Below are 27,121 nucleotides of genomic sequence, written 5' to 3'. Positions count from 1 at the left end.
AATATATAGTGATAATATATAATTCACAAGTGATAGGCTAATATTATCAACCATCAGACTATTCTTGATTTAATCTTGTCTTTACATACTAAATAATATATGCGTGAGATTACATAACCTATAGAAATGTTGGTCCACATGAGCTCATGGGCTCTTATGGAGTGTGTGATTAGATTTTCGATCACATTTGCATTGATGTCAGAGTGATTCGAGGTACAATAGAGTGCTGAGTACCAGGCAGTTAGCAAGTTTGATAGGCTACTAATGACCATCAGCAGCATTAGAGCTTGGAGAAGCCTAATTACTTTGACTAGATGGTCACGTGGAATTTGACTCAAGACCGCCCGGTGTGGCGGTAATACGGTCACCGCAACAGCCCTAGTCACATACACAGTTTACTCCAGGTGTAAAAGGTGCAGGGGAATGCTTATGTGCTATCTCCCTCAACAATGCAGTACATTCATCACTAATCAAGTCAAAAATAATAAGTAGTGGAAGTAATAGAATAGGTCATACGCAATGTAATAATGGACTGTATTTATAAATATAAAGTGGGTAGTGAAGTCAATAGTATATATTAGAACAGCAGCTTTGACGGTGTGTGTTTTTGTGTGTGTGTGTGTGTGTGTGTGTGTGTGTGTGTGTACGTTTGTGTGTGTGTGTGTGTGTGTGTGTGTACGTTTGTGTGTAAGGTATACAGTATATTTTAATACTCTAAAAAGTAGTTAACAGAATTCTATGTGTCAAATTAAATTAATTCATATAATCAAAACACTAATGGTGAAATATACAGTAACGGTACATTGTTAATGAATTAAAAAAACAGGCCTATTGTTTCCCTCCTAATTAGTATGACTGTAGTCCCCAGGGACCCACCAGTCGCATTGATCGCACTGAGAGCACTTAGCCAAGGCAAAATAAATGAGAAAAACCAATAACACTGTGTTGTAGATTAGGATTCAACCATCCATTGGCTACAAGTAACATCTTTCTGTTTTAGCTTTTACCTTTTTGAAGTTTGAGATCGCGATGACATGAATTACAGCGATGATGCCTCAGGGCACTGTACTGTAGCCGTTAGAATTTCAGTTCCTTCACTCGTACATTATATATTGTTGTATATACATTTTTGGCATTTGACCACTCCCATTGAGCTTAATAGTTGGGTTCATTTCATTCAATGTGTTTGGCTAAAGAGAGCAGGGGATCAATAAATTACTAAGGCTGAGAGATGGATGTCGTCCCTTCTAAATGAATGCATTGATTGGCTCTGAGAACATCTCTCCACAAACTCAAATGCAGCCATAAACATATAGATCTAGATTGATGTGGATTGAAGTGCTGCTATATACCTATCTCTTTCCAGGAATGCATTTCTCAAACTACTGTACTTTTGTATCCTTTTTTTCTATTTTTTTTTCTTTTTGAAGGGTTCTCTTTTAAGAACAACTATTCATAGTTTTATACACCTACGCTACCGTTCAAAAGTTTGGGGTCACTTAGAGGTGTCCTTGTTTCTGAAAGAAAAGCACATTTTTTGTCCATTAAAATAACAGCAAATTGATCAGATATACAGTGTAGACATGGTTAATGTTGTAAATGACTATTGTAGCTGAAAACAGCAGATTTTTTATGGAATATCTATATAGGTGTACAGAGGCCCATTATCAGCAACCATCACTCCTGCAAAACACCAGTCATTTCTAAGTGACCCCAAACTTTTGAACGGTTGTGTATATACAACAACTGGAAGGTGTTATTTCTATAAAATGTCAGTATAATGCTGTATTCTAATTTCAATTACTGTACAACCTTGTACTGTGACCACATTTGGGAGTCAGCCTTAAATGAAATTTGAACTCATAACTTCTTGGTCGCTAGCAAACAGAAATGTCCTGCTATAGTGCAGCTACATCACCAGATCTGTGAGCGTGGAAGAGATATGGCCACATACTTATTGGCAAGAATGCACTTCTGCACTTTGCTAAAAGCTGCCCAGATTCAAGTAAATAATTGTCCAATTATCACCACCAACATAAAACTAGCAGTGCTCAAGGACACTTGACATAGAGTATACATGAATTCTTTGGGGATTTGAACCTTCTAGTTGGAAGTGCATCAATGTATCTGCAGTGCCACCAGGTTCATACGAATTGCATGGAACATACTGTATAGTAACACACTCTTAAAAAATAAGGGTAGGGTTAGGGTGTACTACAGTGTCGCAACCAGGTCAAATGTCAACTTTACAGGTGCACTCACATGGTACAGTTTGTCAACATGTAGGTATAATGGGACATTTTTCTACCTAATATTTGGAATGTAAGACACGATCATCACTTTATTTTGATAGGTGGGAGCAATATACTGGTGGGGCTCATTAGCATATTTGGAGGTGTGGTGAAAAATGTGTATTTGTGCCAACCGTCAGTGGAAGTTTTGTAGCAGTTTAAGTGTTTGATGGTTATGCCAATGCAAATCCTTTGATACTGTTCATTCTGCAAATGCTGTAAGATAATGTGTCGGTAATGAGCAGCCCCGTGAAGAGGTTATTATGAATGTTCCAGTAACTTTATGCAAACTTGTTGCTGTGAATTACTCATTTCTTAACTGGAAACTACTTGGCAGTAAGTTATTTTAAAAGTCACAGTAACTTGCTGCCACCAGCAATCTTGACAATAGCCTACGGTGCCTTCACTGACTCTTCTGTTGACAACATGCACATCACTTGCTGATTGGCAGCATACTGTAACAGCACAAGCCTATCGGAAGATTGCAGGCGTGGCTTTCAGCTAGCTTTTTTGGTCTCCCATAAGGTAAGGTTAACCCAGTTAATTTGCTCTGTTTATAAACATTAAGCTTGTACACTGTCAGTTCTTCAGCCTTGTTAAAAGGCTGACAAGTGCATGTGATACCAAAGAACCATGCAATAGCTCATTTATGACTAGTCACCATGTAATTGTAATACTCACTTCCCTTCCAGACCATCAAGTCAGTGAGTGTGATGGATTAGCAATAATCCACTTGTAATTGGTTGACCATAAATGATTGAAAATTAATCATTAACTTTCTGTGAACCAACTTCCATTAAGCTACTGGAAATGCACAGTAACCTCTTCACAGTGCAGCTCTTGATTTTCACAAGTTTTTAAAAAGATTGCAGTACTGACAATATCAAAAGAGGTGCTGAACCTTCATCAACATAATGATAAAACCACTTAAACTGGTACAACATTTCCACTGACAGTTGGCACAAATACAACATATGCTAGACCATGCCCCCACATATGCTAATGAGCCCCCACCAGCACAATGCCCCACCTACATTTCAAAGTGCAGTAGTGATTGTACCTAGTGGGAAGTGGGAATTTACCACATACGACTGGCAAAAATCCACTTGTATGACCCTCCAACTGTTAATTACTAGTAGGAAACATGTTTATCATCCCTGAGCTCTGAATTATCCCACATGCTTACCTGTGACAAATGGTTGCAATTTCAAATCCAGAGAGTATTTATGCACGTTTAGGGCAATATTCTATCATATCCACGCTAGTGGACACCCACATAGCGATTGTTTTGGAACTGTGTTAGAGCTGTCAAATCCACAAGTGTCTCATGCCATTATACTTGAAGCAGAAATTGCTATTGGCTGCATAGAGCTGCGTTAAGGGATCCCATGTAGCCTTACAAGTTGGAACACTGGAATGTGATATGTAATCTACACCTAGAGATCCTCCTTATTGTTAGCTATCGAGTGTTTACGCTTGATCTCATTGACTCTAGGTCTTAATGTCAAGTGTCCCTCTGCACTTAAACTTTTTAGTTGATAATCACACAAATATTGACTTGAGTCCGGGCAACTTTTATCGAAGTGCAGTAATATATTCTTGCCAATAAATCGGGCCTTTCACATGTGAAAACATTTGTATTTGGAACACTTCACATGTGACATTTCCAAAAACACATGTTTTCATGTGCAAAACATGTGGAAATGTCTTGTGAAGTCGTGTGGTTTTTCCGTAAGGGGTGGTATACGGCTTGTAGTGGCCCTTGCAATGATTTTTCTTGTGTGGTCCAACAGACTCTCATATCTCCACAGCTAGTTTTGTCTAGGCTAGCTCTGCCTGCAGCCCTAGGTTGTGTTTAAAATGGCACGCTATTCAATATATAGTGCACTACTTTGACCAGAGCGCTATTCCCCCCTCGTTAAAAACAAGGCACTATGTAGGAAATGGGGTGCCATTTGGAACCCATCGCAGGCCTGGGGATCCGATCACAACATCTAATGGCTTAACCAGCTGGAGGGCAACATCAAGGGAGTCCAACTTCGCTTAACCCCTGTCTGTGACAATAGACTCATTGTGTGCTTCTCCACTTTGTTCTCTCGCAGCGATGATAGGCCATTTCAGCATCTCTGTCAATGCCACTCAAAACGCAGAGCGGGTTTTCCCTTGGCACTATTGTTCCTGGGATAGATAGAGGTAGAGAGAGAGTGTGTGTGTGTACATGTGCACTCGCGTTGATCCCAATTAGTCGACTGGTCGATTGTTTGGTCGTTAGGCTGTTGGTCGACCGAGATTGTTTTAGTCGAGCAGTAACAAATATATATATATTTGTGCCAATCTCAGTGAACTAATCCATTACGGACGCCTAGACTAAAAGCAAATTTATGCTTGATCCGAAAATGTGGTCGGTGGCTCCATATGGAGGGTGTGATGCAATTGCGGAGCCTCCAGAGGAATGCAGAGACCAAATCAAACTCTGTACCGCATTGCCATCCACCTCCCATTGACATGGTTGGTTGGTAAGTGGGGGCAGTGCTTCCTGTATAAACACAAACTCACTTCCTTCCAAACCTGGACAACTGTACATCGCCCCACGGGCTTCCTGGTTGCGGCCGGCTGCGACAGAGTCTGGGTGCGAACCCAGGGTCTCTGGTGGCACAGCTAGCACTGCGATACAGTGCCCTAGACCACTGCTCCACCGGGGAGGCCCTAATGCCCTGACTTCTGCTGAGGCCATATCCCTGTAAATGCTGCATTGGCAAATGCAGACGTCGGATTGACCATGCGCCCAGATGCGCAATGCACTTCCAGAATGCACTCTCTCCCGGCAATTTGTGCACATTCATTGTTTCATAACTTCATAATGTGAATTATTTGCTTTTGATTGATAGTGTATATCAATTCCCCATTATATATCAAATCAAATGTTATTTGTCACATACACATGGTTAGCAGATGTTATTGCGAGTGTAGCGTAATGCTTGTGCTTCTAGTCCCGACAGTGCAGTAATATCGAACAGGTAATATCTAACAATTCCACAACAAACCTAATATCTAACAAATTCCACAACAAAACCTAATACACACAATCTAGTAAAGGAATGGGTTGAGAATATATAGTATAAGTATAAAATATATGGATGAGCAGTGACAGAGAGGCTAAGATGCAATAGATACTAAAGAATAGATAGTGACCGTACCAGGCGGTCATACAGCCCGACAGGATGCTCTCAATTATGCACCTATAAAAGCCACATTTTTTCAGATTCCTGAGGTTGAAGAGGCGCTGTTTGGCCTTCTTCACTACACCGTCTGTGTGCGTGGACCATTTCAGTTTGTCGGTGATATGTACACAGAGGAACTTAAAACGTTCCACCTTCTCCACTGTTGTCCCGTCGATGTGGATAGGGGGGTACACCCTTTGCTGTTTCCTGAAGTCCACGATCATCTCTTTTGTTTTGCTGACATTGAGTGAGAGGTTATTTTCCTGACACCACACTCCTAGGGCCCTCACCTCCTCCCTGTAGGCTGTCTCGTCGTTGTTGGTAATCAAGCCTACCACTGTAGTGTCGTCTGCAAACTTGATGATTGAGTTGGAGGCGTGCATGGCCACACAGTCGTGGGTGAACAGGGAGTACAGGAGAGTGCTGAGAACGCACCCTTGTGGGGCCCCAGTGTTGAGGATCAGCGGCATGGAGATGTTGTTTCTTACCTTCACCATCTGGGGTCGGCCCGTCAGGAAGTCCAGGACCCAGTTGCACAGGGCGGGGTCGAGACCCAGGGTCTCAAGCTTAATGATGAGTTTGTAGGTTACTATGGTGTTGAATGCTGAGCTGTAGTCAATGAACAGCATTCTTACATAGGTATTCCTCTTGGGATAGGGCAGTGTGCAGTGTGATGGCGATTGCATCATCTGTGGACCTATTGGTGTGGTAAACAAATTGGAGTGGGTTTAGGGTAACAGGTAGGGTGGAGGTGATATGTTCCTTGACTAGTCTCTCAAAGCACTTCATGATGCCCGAAGTGAGAGCTATGGGGCGATAGTCATTTAGTTCAGTTACCTTAGCTTTCTTGGTAACAGGAACAATGGTGGTCATCTTGAAGCATGTGGGGACAGCAGACTGGGATAGGGACTGATTGAATATGTCCGTAAACACACCAGCCAACTGGTATACGCATGCTCTGAGGACGCGGCTAGGGATGTCTGGACCGGCAGCCTTGCGAGGGTTAACACATTTAAATGTTTTACTCACGGCGGCCACAGAGAAGGAGAGCCCACAGTCTTTGATAGCATTTAATTTGTCTGAAAACAAGACGTCGATGTCCTCAACGGGGCTAGTTTTCTTTTTGTAATCCGTGATTGACTGTAGACCCTGCCACATATGTCTCGTGTTTGAGCCGTTGAATTGCGACTCCACTTTGTCTCTTTACCGATGCTTTGCTTGTTTGATTGCCTTACGGAGGGAATAACTACTGTGTTTGTAATTGGTCATGGTTCCAGTCACCTTGCCATGATTAAATGCAGTGGTACATGCTTTCAGTTTTGCGCGAATGCTGCCATCAATCCACGGTTTCTGGTTAGGGAAGGTTTTAATAGTCACAGTGGGTACAACATCTCCTATACACTTCCTTATAAACTCGCTCACCGAGTCAGTGTATTCGTCAATGCTATTGTCTGAGGCTACCCGGAACATATCCCAGTCCACTTGATCGAAGCAATCTTGAAGCGTGGAATCCGATTGGTCCGACCAGCATTGGATAGACCTAAGCACTGGTGATTCCTGTTTTAGTTTCTGCCTATAGGAGGGGAGCAACAAGATGGAGTCATGTTCAGATTTGCCAAAAGGAGGGTGGGGGAGGGCCTGGTATGCACTACGGAAGTTAGAGTAGCATTGGTCAAGTGTGTTATTCGCTCGTGCACTGCAATCAATATGCTGATAGAATTTATGTAGCCTTGTTCTCAGCTTAGCTTTGTTAAAATCCCCAGCTACAATAAATGTAGCCTCAGGATATATGTTTCACATTTGCATAAAGTCCAATGAAGTTCGTTGATGGCTGTCTTGGTATCTGCTTGCGGGGGTATACACTGCTGTGACGATAACCAAGGAGAGTTCTCTTGGGAGATAATATGGTCGGCGTTTGATTGTAAGGAATTATATGTCAGGTGAACAAAAGGACTTGAGATGTTGTTACAATTACACCATGAGTTGTTAATTATGAAACATACACCCCCGCCCTTCTTCTTACCAGAGGGATGTTTGTTCCTGTCGGCGGGATGCACTGAAAATCCCGTTGGCTGTAGGGACTCTCGACAGCATGTCTCCAGCTAGCCATGTCTCCATGAAACAGAGTATGTTACAATCCCGGAAATCTCTTTGTCTGAGTGGACATATTTTTTGCAGATTGCACAACCTATGCTTCACTTGTGAGAAACAAGTTTTGGTTTATTTGGTTTTGTCAATTTAGCCATTGTCTTTTGTTGAGTAAGGACGCGCACGCATATAAGTAGGCCTATAGGCTACCTTGTCTGTGCGCAAATGTAGGCGTATGAATTTGCCCATTTGGGGATCTGATAGTATTTCTGATTGGCTTAACGCACCACCACTAATGACCTGTGGAGGTTCTCAAAGTCATGTTTTCTTCACCTCAAACAGGGAACTAAGTATGTTTTTTTCATCCATTGAGAGTTACAATAGTTCCTCAATGTGTTTGGAAAATATTTCCAGCTCTCTCCCTTTCAGCGTGAAAGGGAAAAATGTCATGCTCTGATCCAGTGGAAACGTAATAAAATAGGCCTCTTATCAGTGCTGACTTGGACTGAAGTAGGTTCCTGTACTCATTTATTTTGGGTGCTGATACTGTTTATATTTAGGTGCAGGAGCTCCACAATACTTCTGAGATAATATTCTATAAGAGAAACTGGAGCTCAAGCAGTAGAAAAATGTGAGGTGCCGGTACTCAGCTCTGGTGAGCTCCTGCCCAAGTCAAGCTCTACTTCTTATCCCTTGCGCAAATAGTCTACAGGTGTCTGTCCAGAGCTTAGTGGTGCTAGAGGGCCCCAAATATTTTATACAATGTTGCAAGATCACTAGCGCAAGTTTCGGGGCTGGACCCAACTTAATAGTTCATGCAATGTTTCAAGTTCATTGCAGACAGGCCATGTGTAGGATATTTATTTTTAACAGGATATTTTCTACCTGCAGGCTGCAACGTTTTTATTTGTTTGCTTTATGTAGGCTATTTTTAGATAGTTGACAATATAAGTTCATTTGCACCATTGTAGTTTAGATTTGGATAGAATTTTGATTAACCACATGACAAGGATTTTGAGATATGAAGACGTTATTATAAATTCAATGAAACTGTTTTACGAAAATGTGCATATGAAAACCTTAACTGGCACGCAGATCGGTAGAAATGGTAAGATAAATTTGCATTCGACATGAGAAAGGTTGCCGACTCCTCGTGTAGCCTTTTACCGGCAACTTCAGGAGAGTAATGGCAGAATCTGTGAAAGCTAGCAGGAGCGGGAGGAGAATAGTTGGGTCAGGTTAAGATCTCTGGCGCCCTCTTGAGACATTTGTTTTTATTTTATTTGTAAGCTTAAAGCATCAGACAAGCTCAATGCATATAGGTGATTTTATTAAAATGCATCGATATGTGTCTATATATGGAAAAAAATACCTGTTTAAAGATGCCGACCAAATGATTGGTCGAAAGAACAGACGAATTTCGGTCTACAAAGATTTTTTTTAGCCGGGGACAGCCTTAGTCTGTGTACACGTGTGCGTGTGTGTCTTTCAGTGTATCCGGAAATACCTCTCTAAAAAGAGGCGTGCAACTATTCCGTCTGGCCTGCCTGACAATCTGTATAATTAACTGCACCTATTCAGTCACGCTTGCTCGTACCTTTCTATTTCTTTACAACTGTACCAGTCATGTCACTAGCAGTTACTTTTCCTCACTTAGGATTCATTATGTTTCATAGACCAATCATCTTTTCTCATATCATAATCCTCTTTTCTCATAAAGCAAATCCCCATTTAGGTGTTACCTGATGGCCATGGTAGCTATTGTCGGTTACACGCTAAGGCCGAGTCGCAAAGGGCACCCTATTCCCTATGTGGTACACTACTTTTGTCCAGGGTCCATAGGGTTCTGTTTTAAAAGTAGTGGACAATATAAGGAATAGGGTGCCATTTGCGACACAGCCTCATCGTAAGGGGGCGGGTAATGGAGAGAGTAAGTGTTGTCTGAATGAACAGTGATCCTTTGTGGAACCCACATTCTAATATGTGAAGTGTGTGTTTGTGTGTGTATGCATGTTGGTGCTTGTGTGTGTGCAGGCAGGTGGTAGTAGTGGTGGTACAGTGGTAGGTAGAGTTGGTGCAGAGAGAATAAGGTCAGGCTAAGGGTTAAGCCTGTAGGCTAATTATACAAGGTATTTGACTCGAGGCTTGGCATTGCCACTGCGTTTGCCCTTCTCTATAGGATTGGCAGCTTGCGCTGTGTGTGTGTGTGACTGTGTGTGTGTGTGTGTGTGTGTGTGTGTGTGTGTGTGTGTGTGTGTGTCCGCGCATACGTACATTTGAGTGTGTATTTTCCAGGTTTGTTTCGTCGTCTGTTTCCCTGCTTTCCCCATAATGAAGAGGGATCTCTGCTGTAATGATCTGTGGCAGAGTGCCTTAACTACATCAAGCCACGGGATGCCCAGTAGCCTTTTCCACGGCTTGGCAGTTGGCCAAATGATCATATAGTCCTCTTTGATAGACCTCATCCAGTCCCGTACACACCTCCCTGGAGTTTTTGAAACAACCGTTTTTTTTTTTACCAAAGACATTTTGTATCCCCCAATTTTCAAAGAGTAGCAGGCCTCCAATTAAGCATGTGGCATAAAATACACAACATATAGTGGTTCAGAGTTTGTTTTAAAGAGCGGGAGGCTGTAACAGTGTCTGTGAGAGGGTTTCATAATCACCCCCCATTACAGATGATATATAATGAACCAGCTGCTTGTGTGACGTACTCGTGTGCTATTCACTCTCTGTGCGTCCGGATGTCTTTCCAAGCCCCTCGGATGTCTTTCCAAACCCCTCGGATTCTCCCTGTTCGGATGCGTCGACAGCGGTGGGGGCCCGTGGGTAGACATACTAGGTCGGCCTCTCACTTTCTAAAGCACTCAGCTGTCGACCCCAGCAAGAACCCCCCCCAACACCTTTTCTACCCCCTGTGAATCCAACCACTCTCACCCCAACCTCCTGTTACCCTATGCCCCCCCCCACAACAACACTTCTATTGTGTCTCCACCTCACATGGTGTTGGGGATAGGGTTTCCTCAAATCACGAGTAAAGTGCAAACCGAATCCAATGGACTTTTTGGACGAGTGTGGAGGGGTGAGGTATTCTGAAACATGACAGGGGTGAGACGTTTTCTTTCCTCTGAATTGTATTTGCACTGAGAGACTTCAGGTGTGATAAGCAAGTACTTTGGTCCTCTGTAGCTCAGTTGGTAGTACAGGAGGTTGGTGGCACCTTAATTGGGGACGACGGGCTCATTGACTTGTGCAGAATGAGTGGAACGGTATCAAATACATTGGAGAAAAAAAAGAAGGTTCTGCTCCGTTCCGGCCATTGTTATGAGCCGTTCCCAGGACTACCCGTCCGTACAATGTATGCACGTAAGTTGCTTAGGATACAAGCGTCTGCTTGTATACAGTCGGGTCCGAAATGATTGACACCCTTGACACCCATTTTTATCAAGGTTGTCAATCATTTTGCACCCCACTGTATAAGTCGAGGTTATAAGTTGAGGGTTAAAAGCTTAGCATTACGTTTCTTCATCCTATAATGGTGCTACTGTACGACTGACCGCCGTGACTGTCACACAAATAACCGAGGTCTACCCAGAACAGGATGACATTTACAGAAGTTTCAGCGAGAAATGTACTGTACGGTATTAGAACAGATTTGCCTCGGTCGTGTGGACTCATGTCAGCTCCATACGAAACATTTCTATCTGCAACTGCCAATGTAGCCGCACCCAACGGGATGAAGCACAGCAGCCGTTTTATACCAGAAAACTGTGTGTGCGTCCCAATTCCCTACATTTCTACCCTTCTGGGCACTTTTTCCACTTCCCTTCATATACCTAATCCAACGGGATTCAAGTGCGTACTTCAGGGGAGGGAACATGAAGAGAGGGGAAGTGGAGAATGGCTATAGGGTGGAAGCTTGTGGGTCAGATGGTGGTCAGTTGATGAGGTCATACAGGGAGGCTAGTATGCTGCTACCCTCTTTCATCCAGCCCCCATCCACCCTCTCTAAAGGAGCAGCTTGCAGGCATTCACCAACCATGGCCCAACATTTAGACCAGGGTGAAGTTCACCCAAGATGCTGATCTTGAGTCAGTTTTGTATTTTTTTTCCCACTAATGGTTAAGGTTAGGATTGGGGAGGCCTAGCTGACCCTAGAGCTGTACCTAGGAGAAACTTCACCCTGGAGCCCGTGGCTGGCAGCTCGAACAAGAGAGAGAGAGAGGCAGAGCAGGTGTCATCTGACAGATGAAAATAGTGTCTCTGTAATGGACACGGCGCTAACACGCACAACACACATCTGACTCAGACTCTAATGGTTTTACAGCACTTAGCTCTTGTAGTGGCTAGCTGGCTTCAGTACACACATTTACTTGAATCCTTAGGCTACTTGTGTGTGTGAGACAGAACAGAGCTGTGTGTGAAGTTTGGTTGTATCTCCGGGGGGCACTTGTGTGTGTGTGCGTGTACTGTATGTTAGTGGCTGTGCTGTGTGTGCTAAAGAGAGGATCTCTCCTTTCCTCTCTGGCCTCTCTTGTGTTTGGACATATGTTGAGTTTTATTTCACTCCGACATAAATCCCCCTGGCCAGCTGTTCAGCCCAGCTGCTCTCTCTCTATCTCTGTCTCTCTGTCTCTCTGTCTCTCTGCCTCTCACTTCACTCTCTGTCCTCTCGCTCTCTGTCTTTCTCTCCTTCTCTCCAACTGCAGTGCAACATTGAGTACTGACCCCACCCCCCCTTCTGAACTAGGTATAGTGCATGTGTCTGATCCGCCCTCTTAAATAAGAAGACATTGAGTACTGACCCCACCCCCTTCTGAACTAGGTATAGTGCATGTGTCTGATCCGCCCTCTTAAATAAGAAGACATTGAGTACTGACCCCACCCCCCTTCTGAACTAGGTATAGTGCATGTGTCTGATCCGCCCTCTTAAATAAGAAGACATTGAGTACTGACCCCACCCCCCTTCTGAACTAGGTATAGTGCATGTGTCTGATCCGCCCTCTTAAATAAGAAGACATTGAGTACTGACCCCACCCCCTTCTGAACTAGGTATAGTGCATGTGTCTGATCCGCCCTCTTAAATAAGAAGACATTGAGTACTGACCCCACCCCCCTTCTGAACTAGGTATAGTGCATGTGTCTGATCCGCCCTCTTAAATAAGAAGACATTGAGTACTGACCCCACCCCCTTCTGAACTAGGTATAGTGCATGTGTCTGATCCGCCCTCTTAAATAAGAAGACATTGAGTACTGACCCCACCCCCTTCTGAACTAGGTATAGTGCATGTGTCTGATCCGCCCTCTTAAATAAGAAGTGGACTAACAGTAGATGGTAGCTGAGCAAACGTTGTTAATTCGTGCTCTACCCACTCCATTTGCTGTGGGTTGGAAGAAGAGTTGATATTGCTCATTCGTGTCTATTGATTGATTTAGACTTGGGTGGGGGATCTCAATGGTTCTCTTATTTAAGCTTCAGTGCTGTAGGTATCATGCATTAAACTGTTGGGAGGATACAAAAAAAACTAACCTCAAATTAGCGTTTAGGACAACTGCTAGTGTGTGTGCATGCGTGCGTGTGTGTGTGTGCATGCGTGCGTGAGTGCGCGCGTGCGTGCTTGAGAGAAAGCAAGGGAAAGAGAGAGAGAGAGGAGAGATCCTTATTTTCTTTCCAAGTGGTGACCTCATGCTAGGCTACTGTAGACAGTAAAGGCTCGGCTCCTAAACTCCTGGCAGTGTCCTCCCCCCACGACTGTTGACGCTTGCCTGCCGCACACCATTACACGCCTGGGGTTTCTGTTAAACACCATAAACACTTGCTTTTGGCACAACGCTGAGACAGCCAGGTGATAAAAAGTCTGTTTCCACCAAACACAATCTCTGATACTTGGCTGGCTGGCTGGGCTCCACAGATTTACAATGACAGTGTTGTCTGTGTGTGTGGTTTAGCATCCAATAGAAGCACCGTGGGGCTTTCCTCCCACCTTATTCTCCTCTTTCTTCTCCTCCTCTTTCTCCTCTTCTACCTCTTCTCGCCCCACTCTCTCATTTTTCCTCTTCTCCCCTTCTCCATCCTTCCCCTTCTCCCTCACTTCTCTGGACCTTGTTCACAAGGCGTTCATCATTTGAATATCCCCTCTATTAGGGGAAGGAGAGTGAGTGTGGAATTTTTATCCAGTCCCCAATCTAAACAGCACTTGATCCCCATTCTGTAGGGTTAAGAAAGGAGGGAGAGATAGAGACCCATCCAGGGTTAAACACACCATTTCCTCCTCTCTTCTCCTCTCCATTCCTCTGCCTCTTGCTCTTCCTTCCTCCTTCTCTTTTCAGATGTGTTTATCAGTTTGAGGGTTATAAATCGTGGGTAACCGTCACACACACATGCGCGTGCACGTAATGTACACACTGTAAAACTTCTCCCTTTATACGTACAGCATTATACTGGCACCAGAGTTGCCAGCTCAAATCTGTAATGCTGTAAACGTACAGTGACATTCTCCCTAGTGCTGAGCGATTAACCACAATTTTGGGTTTTTAAACAACTGTTTGGCCTAAGTCGGTTAAATGATTTGAATTCCATTTCGTTTTTTCTTCTTCTTGTGAGCTCAATGCGCAAATTGCACAGTTTGTCTAAAGATAAATCAGATCCAGCCTGAACTGGGCGATGTAGTAGGGAATTGTAGTTTTCAGCAGGCCAATATTCTACATAGTTTAGTGCATCAAATGTGGTAATTAACTACAATGACCATAATCCTTTGCACATCTACTTGTCTGGTCTGTGTTTTCTTTTACTCCTGTTATGGAGGTGACAAAATATTGCACAATCGTGAGGGGATATAGAGAGCAGCTGTAGCTTCGAGGGGTATCTCTACCTGAAAATACATGATCTAAGTGATTGATAGTCATAAAAGTATCAAAATATAAAGATGTGATTTCTTGGAATTCAATTATAAAGTCATCAAATAAATAAATAAAATAAAACAACTGTTATGTACACAACTGAAATAGTTTATTAAAGTAATGTGAATAAATGATGGTTAATAAGTGAGTAATGGGTGGTCACTACCATCATGGGACTTTTACTACAGTCACTACCATCATGGGACTTTTACTACAGTCACTACCATCATGGGACTTTTACTACAGTCACTACCATCATGGGACTTTTACTACAGTCACTACCATCATGGGACTTTTACTACAGTCACTACCATCATGGGACTTTTACTACAGTCACTACCATCATGGGACTTTTACTACAGTCACTACCATCATGGGACTTTTATGTTGTTGTGTGTTACAGCATTCAACCCAAATAAAATCAAAACCGAAATCAGGGATGATGTTTTAATAATAGAACCGAAACCAAACCGACTGTATATACAGCACGAATCGCTCAGCACCACTGAAGTCCTAAAATGTAAGAAAACAATCTATTTGTACATAAAATGTGTTTATTCAAATTGGCAACAACATTAGCAACAAAGTAAACAACCGACTTGACAATAGAAGTATAAACGGTTAACATGAGTTAATATGAGCGCATCATTGCAACACGAATCTAAAAAAAGATGTTGTGTGTGGTTGTGGGCGGAGAGAGAGAGAGACAAAGCGAGAGAGGGAGTTGAAATTAGGACTGGGTACAATCCTAGATCTATGATCAGGGGCAACTCCATTTGAGGAGCAGAGCATCCAGGAGTGAGAGAAGTCAGCATGGCATCAGCTGCTCCTCATGGGTCTCCATAACAATCCTCCTCAGTTCGGATTTTCTCAGCTATTTCTCACCCCTAGGACAAGCATAGAAAAATTCATAATAGAATCAGAGACAGAGCACACCTGGGCTGTTACCCTGTGGGTAAAAAGACAGGGGACATATCAAGCTGGTGTCGTGTGTTGTGTGTGTATGTGTGTGTGTGTGTGTGTGTACTTACCTCACCAGAGGTCTTCATTCATTCAAACTCTGCGAGCTCTTGGTAGAATGGGGCAAGGCAGCGGTTGAGAACAGCTGACTTCCTCTGGGCCACCTTGTCAAGCACTTTGTCCCATCTTCAGGGTTCATCTTCTTGAGTTGAATTGAGAACTAGGAACCTGTGCAGCCATACGACATCAATTGAGTCGTTGAACAAATACAAGTAAGACCGCTATACAGACCTACATCGAATCCTAGCTAACTAAAGAAAACATTGCAATAGCCTTCACAATATCCCAGCTTATTTTACCAGACTCACAGCGTTTCCTTTTCTTTCCAAGCGTCTGCATTCGATTAGTAAAGTGACCAGGTTTGGATGCTGTCACATTATGAAACAGTTTAAATTAAACAGGAGACTCCTGGCCTGCAAAACTATGACGTATGACGGCACAGCTGAGAGCAGAGTGATCCAAATCACAGGAGGACACTGTGTCCCGGTGTTGTTGCCGTTCGCGCGCTCCCCATTCAGTAGACTGTATCATGGTGACATCTAGATGGCTACCAACATTAGTTATTTATTATGGTGTTGTTGCCATTCAGTAGACTGCATGCATCCCCATTCAGTAGACTGTATCATGGTGACATCTAGATGGCTACCAACATTAGTTATTTATTATGGTGTTGTTGCCATTCAGTAGACTGTATCACATCTAGATGGCTACCAACATTAGCTCCCCATTCAGTAGACTGTATCATGGTGACATCTAGATGGCTACCAACATTAGTTATTTATTATGGTGTTGTTGCCATTCGCGCGCTCCCCATTCAGTAGACTGTATCATGGTGACATCTAGATGGCTACCAACATTAGTTATTTATTATGGTGTTGTTGCCGTTCGCGCGCTCCCCATTCAGTAGACTGTATCATGGTGACATCTAGATGGCTACCAACATTAGTTATTTATTATGTAGGCTGTTTTCCTACTTGAGATATAATATAAACAATTGGCCATTTTACTAGCTACTGCCAGCGACACTGTGTTACAGCTGCCCAGTGTGGCAAGCACCTTAGGTCGGCAGGTACCTCAATACGACACCGGTGCACTGGTCATTAGTATGGACTTTAGCGGCTTGCGCGTAGTTTAACGGCCCATGGCTTGGTCCGTGTGTAGAATGCGTCTGTCAATCTGGACCCCCTGTTGCAGCAGTTATAATATGGGTAATATCTTTTGAACTGCCAGAAACAAGCCATTTTCTCTGTAGTAATGGTTAAAACATAACGGTCACGAATCCGCGCTCAATTTATTCTCCGTGGCACTAAGAGGTGTATCTAAAAGCTTATCATCACAACGATTATCATCTTCTTCTTTTTTTCTAGGTCTCACAGCGAGATGTTTACGAGCCATTTAGAGCCGACTGAAATGGCTTGCGTCAACTTGCGCTAGCTATCTCAAACGTTAGCCATCTAGCTAGGTTAGCTAAGAAAACATGCAGTAATTCAACGTTGGCTAGCAATAAAGAGACTTAGAAAACAAGTTCCGAACCACCAGCTGCTGAAAATATGCTTCAAGAAGATATTTACAAAAATAGTCTGAGCTTCATGTGTCACCTGACAGCATGAGGTTGGCGCCTGAAACTGATCATTTGAATCTACAGTAGGCATAAGCTGTTACTGTAAAAATAATGTGTTAGAGTCATTTAACAGTATTTTCCAGCATTGTTCCCATAATACAGTGCTATCTACAGCATTAATACTGTAAAACAACATGTACAGCATTTTACTGTGCATTTTACAGTGTTTTACTGTTGAGATTACAGAACAGTCTTACAGTGCAGGTATGCACACACAAACACGCACGTTTCCCTCGTACAGCGTCGAAGCACGGATGCAGAGTAGAATTATTAGATTGTATGTTATTCCCTAAGTGAGTCCTCCCTCTAATTCTACTTTATGCAAAGCCTAGCAGACTGTGTGTGTTTAACTCTCATAGTGAGGGAAAGACATTCTCTTCCCTTGGTTGTAAAAAGTTAAAATTACTACCAAATATAAACAGTACATATCAAGCTAGGCATACTTTCAGTTTGAGATTTTTTAAATTAAAAATGTTATTTAGCTAGTCAAGTCAGTTAAGAACAAATTCTTATTTACAATGATGGCCTACTGGGGAACAGTGGGTTAACTGCCTTGTTCAGGGGCAGAACGACAGATTTTTACCTTGTCAGCTCAGGGATTTGATCCAGCAACCTTTTGGTTACTGGCCCAACGTTCTAACCGCAAGGCTACCTGCCTAGTGGTTAGATGACAAACCATCCACAAATTACGCAGGATTTTGACAGCAAAATTGTATCAACTATCTTGTTATCAGGGATCAGTCTTGGAAATTCCCTGTGTTGAGTATACAGGGTGGGAAAGGCTTTTGGAATTACATTTTGAAAACCTTTTTTGTAAGCATTTACGTTCCGTGGCTGTTTGTTATGGGCTGCAAATGGCACCCTAATTCCCTGGTCAAAAGGAGTGAACTACGTAGGGAATAGGGCACCATTTGGGAGCCATTGCCTCCCTATGTTGACCATTGCTTGTGTTGATCCCATGTGATCCGTTGTAGCATGAACTTATGTACAATAATCTGGTGTAAACATGCTAGGCTTTAATGGGACTGAATAACGGTATGGCTCAGATGGTACCCTAGTCCCTATATGTTTACCAAGGCCCATAGGGCTCCAGTCAAAAGTGGTGAACCACATAGGAAATAGGGTGCCATTTGAGACACATGCTAAGTTAGTTGTGTCCCCCCGGCAAGGGCCTCATGACCACAATAGCCATTCACAATGCTCATATGCTTATGTATGCTGGTCCTTTTGTTAGGATAAATTCTCACAAATGAGCCATTGTCCACTTAACCATTTTTCATCTAGAAAGCCTTTTTTTTTTTTTTTAAATACTGGAAGCGAAAAATGCCATCCTGACTGCTAGACTTCTCCGATCTCACTGAGGAATGAAACTGTCCTCATGGGGTTTACGACTGTGATAGGATTCTCTGGAAGATAGACTCATGCACACAGATACACAACAGCATGTATCCACGAACACACAAGACACACAAGACACACACACACACACACACACAAGCCTCTTAGGGGTTATGTCGGGTGAAAAGTTTAAAACTGGATGCATAGAGATGAAGGCTAATCACAATATTCTTGTCTTGCCTCAGAGAAGCAAAAAAGTCCCATTGAAAGATTCAGAGTGTATTAGTTCCCATTGCATTCTGCTTAGGGTATAACACGTACCTTGTTTGAAAGAACCAAGTTACTGACTTGCGTGTTCCTCTCTCCTTCCGTAGAGTCTACCTGTGCGGAGACACTTCTGTCCAGGGACTGGAAAGACAGGAGGGACAGACTGAATGCCAGCGAGCTCCTAGGAGAGGTCAAAGGTGAGACAGCTGTTATTCACAGGCTGCGTCCCAATAATACCTCCTTTCTCCTGAAATGTGCACTCGTTCACTACTTCCGACAATTCTAAAAGCAGTGGATGGTGGAGGTGTGGCCACGTGGGTGATGGTGTGATATGTTGTATATCTTAAATGTATACCTACATTCAGATTTACACTGAACAAAAATAGAGATGCAACATGCAACAATTTCTCTGATTTTACTGAGTTTCAGTTCATATCAGGAAATCGGTCAATTGAAAAAAAATGTACTAGGCCCTAATCTATGGATTTCACATGACTGGGAATACAGATATGCATCTGTTGGTCACGGATAACTTTAAAAAAGTAGGTAGGGTCGTGGATCAGAAAACCAGTCGTTATCTGGTGTGACCACCATTTGCCTCATGCAGCGCAACACATCTCCTTTGCATTGAGTTGATCAGGCTGTTTATTGTGGCCTGTGGAATGTTGTCCCACTCCTTTTCAATGGCTGTGCGAAGTTGGTGGATATTGGCGGGAACTGGAACACGCTGTCACACATGTTGATCCAGAGCACCCCAAACATGCTCAATGGGTGACATGTCTGGTGAGTATGCAGGCCATGGAAGAACTGGGACATCTTCAGCTTCCAGGAATTGTGTACAGATCCTTGAGACATAAATGGGGCCGTGCATTATCATGCTGAAACATAAGGTGATGGTGGAGGATGAATGGCACGACTATGGGCCTCAGGATCTCGTCACGTTATCTCTGTGCATTCAAATGCCATCGATAAAATGAAATTGGGTTCATTGTCTGTAGCTTATGCCTGTCCATACCATAACTTGACTGTCACCATGGGGCACTCTGATCACAACATTTACATCAGCAAACCGCTCTGCCTCATGATTCCATCTGCCCCGTACCGTTGAAACTGGGATTCATCTGTGAAGAGCAACGTTCTCATTTAACGTGTATAGAACATTAATATGTTATGTCCTGATAACATTGTAACCACGTTCTGGGTAAGTTATATTTGATATATTGAAAACACACAGGAACATTCCTATGAAAATGTTAGTTAATGACTTAATTAGATATATGGGAACGTTCTCTAAAGCTGTGAGATAATAATGAGTCGTTATGAAATGGTCAACTAAAGTCATCAGCATGTTGTGTCATGGTCCCCTGGTAGTTTTTTTTCGACTTCCCGCTTTGTCCCGGGGACGTCACCTGATGGTTGCAAAGAAACATTCTCCCCGCCCATTTTTTCACATATTCTTTTACACAGGGCATGGTCACCCTAGTTTGATTACCTATCACCCTTTGTTACTTGTTGCCAAGCCCATCAAAGCCCTGATTGGTGAAACACAGATGCAGTCACAGCTCTTTGTATCTTGGCAATGCTTGGGACACCCACAGTGCTTTTAACATACATATTTGACCCATGATTACATTGTGTATGTTTATTCATACAGTAATTATTATTTAACATGTACTCACATGGGATTCAAACACACAACCTCTTGCTTCACAGTGTTGCAATTTTCCTGCTACGCCACCATGTCAATTAATGATTTCAGCTGCAGGCCTATTCCTACACTTTGCAGTTCAAAGTGCGTTCTCAGCTCTGTTAAAAATACACTAAAGAAAAACTATGATGTTTATCACAGTGACTCGGGAATAACATTAAAACGGAATAATATGCCCCACCAATATTAGACAACTAACATGAAAACCCTAATTTAACATTTCTGAAATAGGTCAGATTAGAGAATAGTCAGGTTAACTGATTACTAAAATAGCAGTGCAGTTGGCACTCTTTTGCTGTGTGCAGAGATGCATTATGGGTCATGAATGTGTAGGGGACTTATGAAATCCTACAGCGTTGGTGACGCAGCAGAACGATCAATATACCCCCAAATCCAGAGGTTGTGAAATCTAATCCCTGGTGGGGTGATATTGAAAATCAGTACTAAGTGATCATGCCAAATGTAATCATATTGTCATTGATGAAATATTTCTACACAGTTTTAGCTGAACAGTTTACCATTAAAACGCCCATACCATTTAATTACTTTGCCTGTAATGGTTTGGGACACATGTGACCATCACGTGACAAAACTAACGGGGGACCATGACACAATGTCCAAAGAATGTCCTAAAAACATCCTCTGCAACCAACTACAAACTATACAAAACCTCCCAAGAACGTTCAGGGGTCCTTCAGGAAACTTTTACAAATACAATATAATGTAAGAACTTCTTATCAAGACAGAAGATTTCTCCTCTTGCTTGGTGAAAGCTGTTACCATTATGCATGTATTTATCCATATATAGGGAAACAGTCTAACCACACACCTATTTCTCACAATTGGTTGAGCAGTAAACCTTTTCCTGTCCAGGTTGTAATTGTAACTTTGAGTACCTGTACAAAAAAGCTGTCCACTTTCTAATGTTTGTATGCTTCAGCAATAACTTTTACGAGCATATAAATGAGGTGGGGTAAATGTACTTGTTTTTATTTTGGTATTGGTATTTTATTAGACGTTTTATTATAGTCAGCTGATGGAAAAACGTATCGGTAATGACTTTACATCCCTTGCTATATTGTGAATAAAAGTTACCTGTCTATCAGAACACAGAGGGTCTTCTTTAATGGAAGCCTGTCCAACATAATCCAGGTAGAATCAGGAATTCCCCAGGGCAGCTGTCCATGCCCCTTACTTTTTTCAATCTTTACTAATGACATGCTACTGGTCTTGAGTAAAGCCAGTGTGTCTATGTATGCGGATGACTCAACACTATAGGCGTCAGCTACTACAGTGAGTGAAATCACTGCAACACTTAACAAAGAGCTGCAGTTGGTTTCAGAATGGGTGGCATGGAATAAGTTAGTCCTAAATATTTAAAAAAATAAAAGCATTGTATTTGTGACAAATCATTCACTAAACCATAAACCTCAACTAAATCTTGTAATAAATCATGTGGAAATGAGCAAGTTAAGGTGACTTGAACTGCTTGGAGTAACCCTGGTTTGTAAACTGTCATGGTCAAAAATGTTGATACAACAGTAGTGAAGATGAGAAGAAGTCTGTCTATAATAAAGCCTCCTCTTCTTCTTTAACAACACTATCAGCAAGGCAGGTCCTACAGGCTCTAGTTTTGTTGCACCTGGACTACTGTTCATTCGTGGTTAGGTGCCAGAAAGAGATACCTCGGAAAATTACAATTGGCTTAGAACAGGGCAGCACGGCTGGCCCGTAAATGTACGAAGAGAGCCAACATTAATAATATGTATGTAAACCTCTCATGGCTCAAATTGGAAGAGAGATTGAATTCATCACTACTTGTTTTTGTAAGACGTGTTGACATGCTGAATGCACCGAGGTGTCTGTTTAAACTACTAGCACACAGCTCGGACACCCATGCATACCCTACAAGACATGCCACCAAAGGTCTCTTCACAATCCCCAAGTCAAGAACAGACTAGGCGCATAATATTACATAGAGCCATGGCTACATGGAAGCACCTGCCGATATGACTGGGCAATAATCAAGATGAGATAAAACTAGAGACTGCAGGACTTGCTTTGTGAAGTGTGGTGTCAAATAAGCAGAGCATCTCTTTATGACGGACAGACCTCTCCCCATCTTTACAATCATTGAATCAATATGTTTCGACCATGACAGTTTACAATCCAAAGTTACGTAGGCTTCTCAACCTGCTCAGCAGCCACATTATGGATGATCAGATTCATCTGAGGTCTAGAATTTAGGAAACGATTTGTACCAAATACAATTTTTATAGAGATGTTCAGAATTAGTTTATTACTGACCACCCATTCTAAAACTAACTCAAACTCTTTGTTTAGGGTTGCAGAGATTTCACGAACTGTGGTTGCTGAAATGTATAGTGTTGAATCATCAACATGCACAAGCTTTTTTTTAATGCTAGTGGTTGGTCATTAGTTAAAATAGAAAAGAGTAGAGGGCCAAGAGAGCGCCCCTGCGGTACAGCACACTTTACATGTTTAACATTAGAGAAGCTTCCATTAAAGAAAAAATCCTCTGTGTTCTATTAGATAGACAGGTCTAAATCCACAATATGGCAGAGGTTGAAAAGCCATAACACATACATCTTTTCAATAACAGGTTATGGTCAATCATGTCAAAGGTTGCATTACAGCTCCCACAATATTCTTATTACCCATTTCTTTCAACCAATCATCAGTAATTTGTGTCAGTGAAGTACATATGTTCCCTTCTCTATAAGCATGCTGAAAGAGAAATAGCATTGTATCTGGTCAAACAAATAAAAATGTAAAGTTTGCTAAGAGTCAGCAGTAAGCTGATTGGTCGGCTGATTGGTCGGCTGTTAGAATCAAAGGATACTTTACCATTCTCGGGTAGCGGAATGACTTTGGCTTCCCTCCAGGTCTGAGGATTTAAAAAAAATCTCATTTTTTACCAGATTGATTAAAGATATGAAAAATAGCAGTGGCAATATAGTCTACTACCATCCTCAGTAGCTTGCTATCTAAATTGTCAATACCTCACCGACACTTAAATTACAAAATTCATTATTAGGTATTTTATGCATGAATATGATGACTCACAGTTTATTGTTGGCATTGCTTTCCTAAATCTGCCTACTTTGCCAATGAAATAGTAATTAAAGTAATTGTCAACAAAAGGTTTTTGTGATAAATGAGCCATCTGATTCAATGAAAGATGGAGTTGATTTAGTCTTTCTGCCCATAATTCCATTTAAACTATTCCAAAGATTTTTTCCATCATACTTTATCAAATGTATCTTGGTTTCATAATATAATTTTTTATTCATTTAAAAACATTTTTTGTCACATCGTTTCTCAATTTACAGTAAGTTTGCCAATCGGATGTGCAGCCAGACTTTTTCACTACTCCTTTTGCCTCGTCCCTCTCAACCATACAACTTTTCAATTCTTCATCAATCCACGGGGCCTTTACAGTCAGTTTCATAATAGGTGCATGCTTATTAATAACAGGAAGAAACAATTTCATAAATGCACTAAGTGCAGCGTCTGGATACCCCTCATTACACACATCAGACCAACAAATATTTTTAAATATTTTTAAATATTTTCAACATAGCAATCAGTGCAAAACATTTTGCATGATCTCTTATTGTAGGCTGAGCCTTTGTAACTTTGTCTTTTCTAGATATGGCCACTGTATTATGGACTGTACAGCCAATGCGTATGGATACAGCTTTGGAGCAGAGTTCTGCAGCATTGGTAAAAATGTGATCTATACACGTGGATGATAAAGTGAAAGTATAGTTCCTGTACTGTTTGTAATCACCCTGGTAGGTTGATTAATAATCTGAACCAGATTGCAGGCACTGGTTACAGGTTACAGCTTTCCCTTGAGCAGACAGCTTGATGAAAGGCAGCCAGCCAACGAGAGCACACAGGTCGCAGTGGTGGGTAGTATATGGGGCTTTGGTGGCAAAACGGATGGCACTGTGATAGACTGCATCCAATTTGCTGAGTAGAGTGTTGGAGGTTATTTTGTAAATGACATCGCCGAAGTCAAGGATCGGCAGGATAGTCAGTTTTACGAGGGTATGTTTGGCAGCATGAGTGAAGGATGCTTTGTTGCGAAATAGAAAGCCGATTCTAGATTTAATTTTGGATTGGAGATGCTTAATGTGAGTCTGGAAGGAGAGTTTAGAGTCTAACCAGACACCTAGGCATTTATAGTTGTCCACATATTCTAAGTCAGAACCATCCAGAGTAGTGATGTTGGACAGGCGGGCAGCGATTGGTTGAGTAGCATGCATTTAGTTTTACTTGCATTTAAGAGCAGTTGGAGGCCACGGAAGGAGAGTTGTATGGCATTGAAGCTCGTCTGGAGGTTAGTTAACACAGTGTCCAAAGAAGGGCCAGAAGTATACAGAATGGTGTCGTCTGCGTAGAGATGGATCAGAGAATCACCAGCAGTAAGAGCGACATCATTGATGTATACAGAGAAAAGAGTTGGCCCGAGAATTGAACCCTATGGCACCCCCATAGAGACTGCCAGAGGTCCTTGACAATAGGCCCTCCGATTTGACACACTGAACTCTGTTTGAGAAGTAGTTGGTGAACCAGGCGAGGCATTGGAGATGCCAGGGCTGATGAGTCTGCCGATAAGAATGTGGTGATTGACAGAGTCGAAAGCCTTGGCCAGGTTGATGAATACAGCTGCACAGTATTGTCTCTTATCGATGGCGGTTATGATATCGTTTAGGACCTTGAGCGTGGCTGAGGTGCACCCATGAGAAGCTTGGAAACCAGATTGCATAGCGGAGAAGGTACAGTGGGATTCGAAATGGTCGGTGACCTGTTTGTTAACTTGGCTTTCGAAGACCTTAGAAAGGCAGTTTAGGTCTAGAGTGTCTCCCCCTTTGAAGAGGGGGATGACCGGGGCAGCTTTCCAATCTTCGGGGATCTCAGACAATATGAAACAGAGGTTGAACAGGCAAGTAATAGGGGTTGCAACAATTTCGGCTGATAATTTTAGAAAGAGAGGGTCCAGATTGTCTAGCCCTTCTGATTTGTAGATGAAGCAGTTGAACCTGCAAACCCAACACTTCAACATCTTTATACATGAGATTCTCTCTAAGCTTTACAGGAATATGGCTCTGAATATATACAGCAACACCTCCCCCATAGGCATTCCTGTCTCTTCTGTAGATGTTATATCCTTCTATTGCTACTGCTTTATCATCAAAATAATGATCTAAGTGAGTCTCAGAGATGGCCAATATATTAACGTTATCTGATGTTAGCAAGTTATTTAATGAACCTTTTTTTCTAAATCTACATACAGTATATTAATGGGTTATTTTTATTCCATTCATGGGTAGCTTATCAGAGATAGACATAATATAGAGGGAAACAAAACGAACAAATAAAGAATGAAAAGAACATTGTTCGGATAATAGTCAACCAAGCGTGTCAGTTGGTGTATGTGATGGTTTGTGTGTGATGTGGGACTGAAGCTTGGCCCTCTCACTTGGTCTGATATGCAGAGAAAGCGAATCTGAGCATGCGGCTAGGAAAGCTAAACGATTTTAGCGCGTCGTGTTCAATTCAAACTCACGTTCATTGTGAAGATACAGATCATGAAGCACTAGCTTGTGAACATACACAGGTGGAGGAGCGATACGTAGAATTGCACACAGGCCCGTTTAAGGGGACGGGATCTACTTTAGGGGTTGCAAACTTGAGTACCATATCAATTATGCTTTTTTCTCTCTCTCTTTCTCACAACACACCCTCAAATACAACACAAATATATTGACCCCGACAAACACACGCACACAGGCACATGCACAGAGAGAGAAAATGCATCATCGTCCTTTAGTTGGCGAGGCACAGGGTCTACGAATTGAGACCCACAGAATGTTGATGGATAAATCAAAAAAGTGCTTCAGTGTGGTTATAGGTTAACATCTAGTCCATTCTATACATGCTTATAGGAGTGGCTGTGAGGCTGTGCATTGTATGAAAGCTGACTTACAGAGGTGACAATATGTTTTACAGAGTGTTTTATAGCCTTGATTATCACACACACACACACAGACACACACACACACACACACACACACACACACACACACACACACACACACACACACACACACACACACACACACACACACACACACACACACACACTCATCCATCTATATTGGGCAGGAATACTTTGATTTGAAACAGTTCCCTTGTATTTCACCATATTCTGGGCCTCCTCAGTGTCTGAGTGACTGCAGGCTCTGTCCAGACACACTTATAACATCTGATAAAATTATTATAAACCACAGGAAAAAAACTGGTATCCAGCTGAATAATCATACAAAACTCTAAAAACATGCTACATAACACGTTCTGGACATTTATATGCGCTGTTTTTGAAAAACCCTCCTGGCTTTAACATTACGGCCATGTGTCCCAAATGGCACTCTATTCCCTACATAGTGCACGGGTCCTGGTCAAAAGTTGTGCACTATGTGGGGAATGCAGTAAAGGTGCCATTTAGGACTCACCCATGATGAGCTATCTGGGTCCAGCCCTCTCATTCCTCATCAATCTGCTCCTTCTCACCCATGATGAGCTATCTGAGTCCAGCCCTCTCATTCCTCATCAATCTGCTCCTTCTCACCCATGA

The 27,121-nt window shown here is 42.3% G+C and overlaps 1 protein-coding gene and 1 long non-coding RNA gene across 2 annotated transcripts in view; one reads left to right on the top strand and one right to left on the bottom strand.

The window, feature by feature from the left end:
• The window catches only part of LOC112219187 (transcription factor SOX-6), a 159,363-nt gene that overhangs the window by 81,329 nt on the left and 50,913 nt on the right, over positions 1-27,121 (top strand). Inside the window, 1 exon segment of the mRNA XM_042301276.1 lies at positions 18,854-18,943. Within this exon segment, the coding sequence (XP_042157210.1) occupies positions 18,854-18,943 (90 nt within the window).
• On the bottom strand, positions 15,012-15,918 carry LOC112218265. Its single transcript, XR_002948605.2, has 3 exons — positions 15,829-15,918; positions 15,532-15,688; positions 15,012-15,387 (listed from the first exon to the last, which is right to left on the bottom strand). It is a non-coding gene; the product is annotated as an uncharacterized LOC112218265 (long non-coding RNA).

This window comes from Oncorhynchus tshawytscha, linkage group LG19 (assembly GCF_018296145.1).
Source record: "Oncorhynchus tshawytscha isolate Ot180627B linkage group LG19, Otsh_v2.0, whole genome shotgun sequence".
NCBI lineage: Eukaryota > Metazoa > Chordata > Actinopteri > Salmoniformes > Salmonidae > Oncorhynchus > Oncorhynchus tshawytscha.
Note: the sequence above shows the minus strand (reverse complement) of the source record. Positions and strands in the feature narration are given on the sequence as shown.